General features: G+C 47.7%; 1 protein-coding gene across 1 annotated transcript; it reads left to right on the top strand.

The window, feature by feature from the left end:
- The first annotated feature begins 661 nt into the window (after positions 1-661).
- Positions 662-9041, top strand: LOC137855018 (interferon-induced very large GTPase 1-like). Its single transcript, XM_068679094.1, has 2 exons — positions 662-828; positions 1597-9041. The coding sequence occupies exon 2, from the start codon at positions 1599-1601 to the stop codon at positions 8910-8912; it is 7314 nt and encodes a 2437-aa protein (XP_068535195.1). The 5' UTR covers positions 662-828; positions 1597-1598; the 3' UTR covers positions 8913-9041.
- The last annotated feature ends 3211 nt before the right edge of the window (positions 9042-12252 follow it).

Here is a 12252-nt window from a genome sequence, read left to right on the forward strand (position 1 = left end):
ATGATGTCACACAGTAATAAAAAAAAAGGGGGGAGAATAAAATAGGAAATAAAAAAGGAAAAAAAAAAAAGGGAGAAGAGGGGAAGGAGAGGGGGGCTCTCATTATGAACACTTCTGTCCTCCCAAACAACCGCTATATGCATTGAGGACCTGCATCCTGGGATTTAGCTGAACGTCATTCATTGATGGGAAGTAGACAGGAATTTCTTTTCTGTCTCCCCGTGCTTCCGTGCAGCCTTCACTTGTGTTTATTTTTTCTGCTTGTTTTGTTTTTTCCTTCTTTTCTTTTTCCTCTTCCTTTCCCCATTAATTAAATTAGATTAAATTAAATTTAATTAAATTTAATTAAATTAGTTTCAATTAGATTAAATTAAATTCACTATGTCAGTCCATGAGTTTTTGGGGTTTTGTTTTCTTTTAAGCATACTTTCTTCTCCACATCTTCTTCAAAGGAGGGGGAGTGAGAGCACATTGTGGTGGAGTTCAGATGCCCAGCAAAGTAAAACCACCATACCCCCTTGGCTGGAGCTTGGGATGCAGATGCCCCAGCAGCCTGGCTCCGCCCCAGCACAACCAGCAGCTGCCAAATTTCACTTTCAGGTGCCGTATCATCTAATGGCCTGACTTCCAAGAAAGAAGAAAGCCTCTCCCTGCTGTGTAAACAGGAAGCTTCAACCAGTGCAGAGGCTTGGGGCTCTGTAAGGGGTGGGGTAAGAGCTGGACTTTGGCAGTGCAAGAGCTGGGCTGAGGTGGTGCAGCAGCTGGGCTGAGAGGCTGCCGGAGCTGGGCTGAGGCGGTGCAGAAGCTGCAGAGCACCAGGGTGGGCAGGTAGGTGCCCGCTGACTTGCGCTGGGCAGGGCAGGGGCCACACAGGGAGCCCCCTCTTCTTTCCCCTAGGCCTCTGGTGCCCAACCACCCTCTTTGTGAAGAACCTTTTCCTGATATCCAGCCTGACCCTCCCCTGTCCCAGCTCCATGCGGTTCCCTCGGGTCCTATTGCTGGTCACCAGAGAGCAACGCCTGCCCATCCGCTCCAATCCTGATGAAGTTGGAGGCCACCACGAAGTCTCCCCTCAGTCTCCTCTTCTCCAGGCTGAACAATCCAAGTGACTTCAGCCACTCCTCATATGTCTTCCCCTCTAGAAAATTTACCATCTTTGTTCCCTTAGTTAGTAGTTTTGCATGACAAAAGTGTAAGGGTATGTGGATGGCGAGAGTGTTGGCTTCATTAAGGTCATCCAGTCTCCGGTCGCGTCTTGATGGGCCAGAGATTGCCTCTCTCCAGGCAATCCCTTTCTCTACCTCATGTGGGCGAGTGCTGTAAGGATGAGGAGCCAGTGACGGGTGAGACCAGTCCTGGCAGCTTATACATGGGTGCTGTTGAAGGCAGCGCCTTGTCCATGGCTGTTTGTGCAGCCGTGCCAGTGGTTGCGTGTGTCTGTCTGTCTGTGTCTGCCTGTCTCGAGGGTGCCTGAGGCTGGGTTCCAGCAGCAGGGCAGAAGAAATCCCTGAGCCAGGAACTGTGGAGAGGCCTCTTCTAAGGGGTGGTGGCCTCCTCTAACCTGATGTAACGAAAGTCTCTTTTCTCCTTCCACAGCCATGGAGTCACAGGAGGAGAGAGCAGATGCTGGGGAAAAGGCACGAATTGCTAAGCAATTGCTGGCAGAAGCATTTGAGAAGGAAGGACTTGATGAAGAATACTGGCTCCCCAAACTGTCAGAGATATTGGGTGTTAAGTCAAGAGATGCTCTGGAACATCTGCAGTATGAAGACTACCTTAAACTGGAGTGCAAAGTACGGTACCCTTGGGAGACCAAGGCACTCCAAAGGCTCCTAGGAATCACAGGCAATGAAACAGCTGTTGAAGAGCTGCAGAAGCAGCGCTTGGATGTGATGAAGCAGAGACAAGAAGAAGCCAAGTCAATCCTACGGGAGCTGGAAGAAATGCAGAAGAGCTGCAGCCACAGCAAGGAAATGATAAGACTGAAAGAGGAGGCCCTACAGCAAGCCATGGACATTCCCAAGGAGTACTGGGCACCTCCAGAGAAGGCATTGCTGGATGAGCTGGTGAGCATCCGGAAGCAACTGGAGCAGCAGGAGAAGTCCATGGGGAAGAGGGAGAACGTCTCTGACGAGGAGGTCCTGAGGCGGGCATCGGGAGGCCTGGCTCTGCAGGGGATTTACCAAACCAAGAGCCTGGAGGATGTGCTGGCAAAGCGAGAGCAACTCATCAGGGTCCCTGATGGCTTCATGCTCACTGGTCCAGTGCAAGGGGCGCTGCTTGACAGGAAGGAGTTCTCCTCCTCTGCAGCAGAAGCCACTTTCACCAAGTCCATGGAGCAGCTGGGGTTCAGCCTCAGCGCTTCTGCCAGTGACAGGTTCTCGGGGCTCATTGTTGAAAGAGGTGTAGATTCCAGCAAGTCCACACAGTCAGAGGACTCCTGTCGGTCACGCTCGGAGCAGGCGTACATTTGCACCACCAAGTACCAATACATCCCTCTGGCCTCCTACTACTTCCAAAAGGACCAGCTTCGCCTCTCAGACGCAGCCCTGCGAGAGCTGCAAGACATCGAACAGCTTCTGAGCATCACCCAGGAGGCAGACAGGTTCCACCTACTGAAGAGCAGGTGCGCCAGCTTCTTCAGCAGGTTTGGGTCCCACGTGAACCAGGGACCCCTCCACTTTGGGGGAATATTCTGGTGGAAAGCATCTGCCGAAGGTTTCAGGGCAGAGCAATGGGATGAGATGAAGCAACAAACATCTGAAGCACTGAACAGCTACGTCGGGGCTAGCTTCAGCGGCTTCAGTACCAAGAGAGGAGTGAAGGGGGATGCTTCAAAGTCCAGCTCACAGGCATCATTTCAGGGAAGAGACAGAAGCAGCACCCACAGAGCAGTTCAGCTCTATGTGACCAAAACAGGGGGCCCAGCAGAGACGGATTCCCTTCCCGAGTGGAAATGCAGGCTTGTGGCCAATAACACAACCTGGTGTGTGATCGACCGGGGCTTTCAGCTGATCCCAGTGTGGGACATAATCCTGTCCAACCACAGCAGCGATTTTAAATCCTCCCATCAAATGGGCAGCAGCCTCAGGACTGTCTACGAAGAGCTAACGAATCACAGCACCGGTGTGATCTTTGGAGAGGAACTGGCCAGTGCCGTAGAAGAGGCCAGAGCTTTCCTGGAGCAAGTGAAGACCTGGGAGCAGAAGGTTGATGAAAAGAAACTGCTCGTGTTGATAGATTTTAAACAGGGCCTGAATAACAGAACAAAAAATCACAGTATCTGGATCAACATATGTCTGTCAGACAAAGCATTGCAGGAGTTCCTGGTGAACACTGTTTCTTTTTGCCAGAAGTCTTCTCCAGAAAACACCACTTACATCAAATCTCTGCTGCAGTGCCTGCTGGATCCTCACATCTATTCTGTCAGGGACTTTCCCAGAGCTTCCTTCATTATGCAATGGGTCTTCCACAAGGAGCACACGCTTCCCAAAATTTCCAATATTTCCAGTCTTGAAGATCTCAATACGACACTGCTGCAAATGAAGGAGTACATCATGGAAGTCACCTACGCACCGGCAACTTCTGCATCTGCCATTCATGAGGCAAAGATCAAAGCCACCTTCACTGTAAGCCAGTCTGTTTCTTCCTTGCTCCAGTCTCTGCAGCAAAGGGCACAGGAAGACATAGAACTCTTAGTGCTCTTAGTTACAACCAGCACTAGATACCAAGTAGAAAGCGGCACATTTCAGTGCCTCCTTGGGTGTCCAGAAATTAATTTCATGATAAAGGAAATGCACATGGCACATAACGAGTATCAGAGCCTGAAGGAACAGGATGTTTGCAGAGCTCAGGCCTTCCTGCTGCTGACGGGGCTCACCATAACATCCGAAAACAAGAAGGTCACCCCTGAGCAGAAGAATGACCGCTTACTTTTCATGAAAGAAAAGATGAAAAACACATGGTCCACAGAGATGAAAGCTCTCCTCGAAAAGCACAATGCATTCAAAGACTGGGAGAGTCTGGAAAGAGATTTGCAATCCTTCATCGATGGGCAAGTGGAGGACACATCTGGCATCCTGAACAAAGACAGTATAATCAGAGACCTGGAAGATGCTTTTCAAGGCATGCAGCCTCCCAGTCAGTGCAATCCCAAATCAGACAGCAGCAAATCCAAAGCAAGTCAAGCCACTGCAAACCCAGAGCTCCTCAACTTACTTAAGCGCCTCGGGCTGGAAAGGTACTACCCAAGAAAAATGGGCACAGAAGATTTCCACATAATACACCAGACATCTGTACACAACAGCCAGCCCAGCAAGGACAGCGAGCTACCATTTTACTTCCTGCAAAGGCTCCTGACCGTGGATTATCGGGTGAGGTACCTGACTTGCAAGGAGGCGAGTAAGCCAGGAGTTGTTCCCACATCAAACACCTCAGGGGAGGAGCATGAGCCCTCTGATTCCTTTGATGACTTTCTCAGTGACTTGGACAAAGGAGCCCCTGAATCTGCAAGCAGGGAGAGTCATGTGCACCCCATGGACCTCCAGATGGCAATTTTTCATTGTGCTGATGATTTCATGAGACAGTACCTTTCATCCAAGCTCGCTTTCTGCCAGTTTGCACTACCCCTCCTGGTACCAAACCCGGGCACTTCACAGATAGAGTTCCCTCTCTGGTCCCTCAGCCAAATCAAGAAGAGCTGGAAAGGGACGGTGAGATCGGGAGAGCAGACGAGCATTAGCAGTCACAAAAACAAACTCATTTATCAGGCAGAGATGCCCATTGTGTCCTTCCTCCGCATCGGCAGCTCTCCTTCCTCTTCCAAGTCTCAGCTCCTGAATGCCCTGCTGAGCATGAAAAAACACGACACTTTTTTCCACCGCCATTGCAAAGGCAGCACCAAAGACTGCTTCCTGATGAAAGGTGTTGTGGAGATCTCCTGGTACATTCCCCGTGGTAGCGACGACGACAGCTTTAACGGCCCTGTTGCTTTCTGTAACCTGCACGGAGATGCAAGGGATCACGAACCCCAGCTGCAGTTTTTACAGGAGATCTCTGCCGTGAACGTGGTTCTTGTTTCTGAGTTGGATCAGAGCAACGAGAAAGGCAGGAAAATTTTACGTGATCTGTGGCAGTCTCAGAGGCCTTTGGTTTGCCTTTTCACTGAGAAAGAGAGCATTGCAGCTGGCCGATCTGGCCAAAATGTAAGAATAGGGATCAAGAACAGAAATGAAGCAGAATTAGTGGGTGAGCTGACAAAAACCATCCGAGACCTAGTGGAAGGGTCGAGCACGCTTGTTAGCCTCAATGCATGCCTGAGCACAGCTCGCCAGCACGGCTTCTTAGTCGATGAAGTTGCGGAAGCGTGCGTGACAGCCAAAGAAATGGCAATCAAACTGGTGAATCTGTTGAAGAAGGAGAAGTTGTCTGAGATCAAATCACAGCTACTGCCTCTTCAGGGAAAACTGTGGTACCTGTGGTGTAAAAAGGACAAAGAACTCACTCGCTTGCAGGAAAAGAGGAACAAGAGCATAGAGCATCATCGGAGCCAAATTGAATTGGAGAAGTCAGCAATACGAAGAAAGCAATTAAGCAAAGCATTTCCCCTCAATCAGCTGATGAAAACAGTCCTTGGCTTTCTCCAGTCACAGCCAGACAATACCAAGAAATTCTTTCTGCAGTGGATGAAGATCTTCATGGACGACATCTCCTCTGATCGCCTTGATGAGCTGCAGAGAGGGTACGATCAGTTATGGTCTCAAATCCTGGCTTTAAAGAAAAACAATGAAAATAACAACCTGAAAACTGAATTGATGAAGAAATTAAATGCCCTTTCTGATGAAATCAATGATTCGTCCATTGGCCTTGAGCATATTTTGAGAGAGGTGGGGCAGATTTATGAGGCACTGAAATCAACAAACTCCAAAGAAAAATGGTATGTCAAACTATCTGAAATTGCTGCCGATCTGATGGTTTTAGGGTATCCCATTGAGCTGATGGATGGTGATGCTTCTTACGTACCACTGCAATGGATTGGAGCTGTCTTTGACAGGTTAATTGAGAAGCTAGGGGACAAGCGAGTATTTGTGCTTTCCGTGCTTGGCATCCAGAGCACAGGGAAGTCAACCCTGCTGAATGCCATGTTTGGTCTGCAGTTTAACGTCAGCGCAGGGAGGTGCACCCGGGGAGCGTTTATGCAGCTCATTAAAGTGGATGAGAAGCTCCAACAGGACTTGAGCTTTGATTACCTGCTTGTTGTTGACACAGAAGGACTTCGTGCCATAGAGATGGCCAATAAGCAGTCACTTAACCATGACAATGAGCTGGCCACCTTTGTCATTGGCATCGGCAACATGACTCTGATCAACATCTTTGGAGAAAATCCTTCGGAAATGCAAGACGTCCTTCAGATTGCTGTGCAGGCTTTCCTGAGGATGAAGCAAGTTAATATTTCCCCAAGCTGCCTCTTTGTGCACCAAAACGTGGGTGAAATAACTGCAAAGGAACAGAACAAGGAAGGACAAAGACGTCTGCAGGAAAAGCTGGATGAAATGACCGTGACCGCGGCCCAGCAGGAATTCTGTGACATCACCTGCTTCAGCGACGTCATCCGCTTTGACGTGAACACCCACATTCATTACTTTGCTCACCTGTGGGAAGGAAACCCACCGATGGCACCGCCCAACCCCACCTACAGCCAGAACGTCCAGGAATTAAAGAGCAAAATTCTCCAAGCTGCCAAGAAGGAATCGCACAGCAGCGTTTTGAGGCTCTCCAGCTTGAAAGTTCGTATTAGTGACCTGTGGAATGCCCTGCTGAATGAAAACTTCGTTTTCAGCTTCAAGAATTCAGTGGAGATTGCCTCCTACAATAAACTGGAAACTGCATTTAGTCAGTGGACCTGGCAGCTGAGAAGTCACAACTTAGACTTGCAAATGAAACTGGAAAACAAGGTGCGGAATGGGGAGTTGGGCAAGGTCACCATGGAACACCTTGAAGAACTGGTGCAAGAGACAAGTGATGCCATCACCAAGAACATGGAAACGTTCTTCAGTGAAGACAAAGACCATGAAATACTGATCCAGTGGAAATGCAGCACAGAACTGAAGCTGAAAGAACTGAGAGAGTCCCTTCTTGTTGAAACGCGAAGGAAGTGTGAGAAACTTCTAGAAGTAAAGAAGAGCCAGAGTAAAATGGATGAGAGGAAGTCTGAATATGAAAACGAGCTCCTGAGAAAGAGCAGAGAGTTGGCCCTGTCTCTAAAAGGCCAGAAATTAGGTGAAAGTGAACTGAGAAACCACTTCAATTCCCTCTGGATACAGTGGGTTACTGAAGTGTCCTCTGCTGCTCCCCCTCTGGAACAGGTGGACATTGATGTGGACATAGAAGATGTCCTTCTAGATCACTTTAAGGAGCCTAAGGTAGATATACGAATCAGAATGTTTTCCCAAAAGACTGTCTTTTGTGTTGACAAAGAGAAACACGTGTCTAGGAAGAAAAGGTTTTTTGGCTTTTCTAAAAGTTTGGACGATGCAGATGAGAACAGCATGCAACGCATTACAGAGAGCATCATAATGCGTGTGAAGGCAAACATTGAGAAGAAGGAAAAGGACAAAATGGATTACAGTCGAACTTTTATTCATGAAATATTAAATGAAGTGGAGGAAGGTATGAAGTCTGTTCCTAACACTACAAATTACAGTTTTAATAAAGATTACAAAATAGATTTATCACTGTACCTGTGCAGAATGGCAGCAGAAAGGTTTAAAAATATGCATGCAGCATTCAGGAAAGCAAATGATCCAGTCGTCTATCTGGAGAGCAAGAGAGAAGACTTCTTTAAATGTTTCCAGATTTCCTGCCAAGGAGCCTCTTGTATCACAACATTTGCTGATTTCCTGTGCAGCAAGATTGCCCCAGCTCTTCGACACACCATCTATGAGAAGACAGCTCTTGACATAGCTCGAGATGTGAAGGATAAAATACCAGATTTCAGAGGCAATAGATCCACTCTGGAAGCTTACATGCTGAAATACCTAGCAGAAGAAGAAAAATTTGAATATTTCAAGCATTACCTTAATGCCCCAGGAGACTTTTTAAATAATTACATTAAGACAAAAGTTGAGACGTACTGTTTAGATAAGAACAGAAGGCTACAGATGTTTTTAAGAGACTCCCTCTCTCATTACTCTGAAAACATTCAGTCAGCTGTTTCTGCATCAACCAGGGTTGTCAAAGACAGAAAAGACAGAAAGGATAAAATCTCTCTTTGGCTGGATGAATTCTGCAGAGCACTCGGAGATGTGCTAAGCTTGCCCAGGAGCGACCTGAAGGGCATTGAACATCAGGAGATAACAGACGTAGAGTTCCTGAATAATGCCATGACAGAAGCGCTGTCTCCCGTTATTGATGATCTCGGGAAGGAGTTTGAAGAAGCTCGTATGAGCTCCTTTAAAAGGCAGCCTCACACAATACTGGCTAAGCAGTTTACAGTGTGCCAGGAGCAGTGTCCATTTTGTGGGGCTGTTTGCACTAACACTATCCAAAACCATGACAGAGACCACTGGGTTGTCTTCCATCGTCCACAAGTTTTAAGAGGATGCAGATGGCATAAAACAGACAACCTAGTCATTGATATTTGTTCTAGCGATGTTTCAAGTGACTGCATATTCAGGATTGGTGAAGACACATGGATCCCCTACAAGAAATACCGGGATGCAGGACCTCCCTATTCCACTTGGAAAATTCCTCCTGATCCATCCATGCAAGCATACTGGAAATGGTTTGTGTCTTCTTTCAGGACACAGCTAGAACAACACTACAATGGGAAATTTCATGGCAAAGGAGAAATCCCTGCTTCATGGCACACAGTTACAAAGCAGAATGCACTTGCTGAACTGGAGAAATGGTAGGCTAAGTTGGTATGAAGGAAAAACTGCAAGTGCTTTGCATTTTAGAAGAACATAATACGAGGATAACCACAAAATCTTGTTGTAATGATTATGACTTAAACCATGTCAATAAAACTAAATGTAATTGCTGCATCTTTGGGCAAACTAAGGAGTGCTTCTCATGCTGCTGCCCAGCGATTCCCTTACTGTGTGATAAAGTCAAAGTCCTCTTCCTTTCTTGCCATAAATATATACATCAGCTTTGTCTTAAAGCAAACTAGAAAAACATTCGGGTAGCAAGCAGTCATACCGCCAAGATCAAGACCAAGTGCCAGATGAAGAGCAAAGGCAGCATTAGCAAGTACCAGTTTTATCAGCTGCTATGGGAAAAGAAATGACACTGGCAAAAGAACAGTTTCCCTGCAGCAATACTTGTCACACTTGCAGAAAGGACAGAGGGGTCTGCGAGCAGGTGAACATTTGTGGGGAACTTGGCTATTTTGTTTTTTGGAATTCTTATTTGCATTCATAAACTCAGTACTCAGGTGCTGTTCTCTTTCTGATGCCATTAAAGCAATTAACGCAGCAGCCTATGCAGATTTAGACAGTGATTTTTAACTGTGTGGTTATTAAGTATATGTCCTAGGTTAAGATGTGCCCCCACTTCCATGAGCCATTCCTACTCATGAGCCTGGGCCTGGCAAAGGTCCCTGCATCTCCTAGCCACCTCAACTGCTTTTGCCAAGCACTTCTGTGTTGGGTAAAAGCCCTTTATAACCAATGTGGAGAATTAGACAGCTTTGCAGCTTCCTCAGCAGCTGTCAACAGTGCGTGATCTTAGCGTTTGTGCTGTCAAGACAGGCAGGTGGCAACTGAACAAAAAGGGTCTGGAGAACATGGAAGTGGCTCTGCCTGTATCAGTGCAGTGGCAGGGGGTGTTTACTGTGCACTTTTTCTGCAATCCTGCTGCAAACCCAATGACCAGAATCTCCTGAAGAGCCGTCAAGAGTGGTGATTCATTATAATGCTTTGTAGTCTTTGCTAATAAACTGAGTTGGACTGGACTGGTCACTGCGTGCTTCATTTCAAGGTGAGCCACAACTCTCCTAGAATCATAAAATCAGAATGGTTTGGGTTGGAAAGGACTTTGAAGATCATCTAGTTCCAGCCCCCCTGCTATGGGCAGGGCCACCTCCCACTAGATCAAGGTTGCTCAAAGCCCCATCCAGCCTGGTCTTGAACACCTCCAGGGATGGGACATCCACAGCATCTCTAGAAAACCTGTGCCAGTGCCTCATTGCTGTCATATTAAAGATTTTCTTCCTTGTTTCTAAGATATATCTCCCCTCTTTTAGTTTAAAGCCATTATCCCTTGTCCTATTGTTGCACGTCCTGATAAAGAGTCCCACCCCAGCTTTCCTGTAGAATCCTAGAATCATGAAGGTTGGAAAAGCCCTCCAAGATCATCTGGTCCAACCATCACCCGATCACCAATGTCACCCACCAAACCGTGTCCCCAAGCACCATTTCCAACCTCTCCTTGAACACCCCCAGGGACGGGGACTCCCCCACCTCCCTGGGCAACCATCCCAATGCCTGACTGCTCTTTCTGAGCAGAAATGTCTCCTCATTTCCAGCATGAACCTCCCCTGGCACAACTTGGTCCCATTCCCTTCTTATCGATGGGTGTCACATTTGCAAGTCTCCAGTCATCTGCAACATCTCCAGTTGACTAGGCCCGCTGATACATGATGGAAATTGGCTCAGCAATCACATCTGCTAGCTCCCTCAGCACCCTCAGGTGGATCCAATCTGGCCCCATGGACTTGTGACAGTCCAGGTGGAGCAGCAGGTCTCTTACTCTTTCCACCTGAACTGTGGAGGGGTTATTCTGCTCCCCGTCCCAGACTTCCAGGTCAGGAGCCTGAGCCCCTGAGGACAACTGGTCTGACTGCTGAAGACAGATGTAAAGAAGGCATTGAGTATCTCAGCCTTTTCCTTATCCTCCGTAGTCATGTTCCAGCAAAAGATGGAGATTCTCCTTGGTCCTGCTCTTATATATATCAATATATATATTTATATTTAAATTACATATTAAACATTATATACATACATATTTATCATATATATCATTATATATTATTATTGTATATTAAATATAATATAATAAAATATATATAATTATATTATATTATATATATGTAGTATGTAATATTATATTATATATATTTCTCTGCCAGGCGGAGAAATGGGTCGGGAAGAGCTTCCTGCAGTTGCACAAGGACAAGCACAGCGTCCTGCCCCTGGGGTGGAGCAAGCCCAGCACCACCTCCTGCTGGGGGCAGCCGGCTGGAAGCAGCCTGGCGGAGAAGGGCCTGGGGTCCTGGTGGGCACCGAGTTGAACAGGAGCCAGCAAAGGGCCCGCGCCACAAAGAGGGCTGCTGCTCTGGTGGGCTGCACTGGGCAAAGTGCTGCCAGCAGGGCAAGGGAGGGGATCCTTCCTCAGCACTGGTGAGGCCCCGTCTGCAGTACTGGAACCAGGTCTGGGCTCCCCAGGATGAGAGAGACCTGGACGTACTGGAAAGAGGCCATGAAGACACTGCATTCCTAACTCATCTAACAGTCCAGCCATCAAATTCATCTCTCTCCAAGACTGTTCTGTCCAAGGCCATTTCCAAAACCATCAACAATCGTCTCAGAGTTTGTGCAGGATGGGAAAAGCCCCCGCGCTGAAGCAGGCCAAGAGCAGCTGCTCCTGGCAGGAGGACCAGGGGTGAACAGGGACTCACAAGCCCCCCCGGTCCTAATTCATCTAATAGTCCAGTACATCTCGCACACCAGAGTAAATCAGTAAACAATAATTTTATACGCCCCCCGGGATAATAAGCTGATAAAAAATACAACCAGTATGCATTTGTCAAGACCAAATGCTATCCTGCCAATCTAATTCCCTTCACTGATGGCTTAATTGGCCTTGAGGATGGGGAGACCAGGCTGAGCCTCACTATGACCAACTCCCAGGGCAGGATGAGGCCTTGGTGATGCGGCTTGGGGAAGGGTCTGCAAACCCCCAATCCCAACTTGCTTCCTAAATGCAAGGCTAGGTAGCAGCCAGCCTGGGGCTCTGGGAACGTGTGTCAGCTGTGCAAGGCTGCTCCAGATGGGTAAAACCTCTAATTTTGAGGTGGATATGGTGGGAGCATTGTGGGGGAGGACAGAGCAAAGGCAGCAGTCCCTGGTCAGGACTCGGTACGATTTTATGTTTGCATCCCACTAGGCTGGGGTGCGGGCCAGCACAGGCAGGCAGCAGAAAAAACAACAGACCCACAGCTGAAACACAAAGAGTAAATTTATTTTCATT

Source organism: Anas acuta, chromosome 3, assembly GCF_963932015.1.
Source record: "Anas acuta chromosome 3, bAnaAcu1.1, whole genome shotgun sequence".
Taxonomy (NCBI): domain Eukaryota; kingdom Metazoa; phylum Chordata; class Aves; order Anseriformes; family Anatidae; genus Anas; species Anas acuta.

What these genes read in the sequence shown, in the direction of transcription:
- LOC137855018 (XM_068679094.1), top strand. Translation starts at nt 1,599, where the DNA reads ATGGAGTCACAGGAGGAGAGAGCAGATGCTGGGGAAAAGGCACGAATT.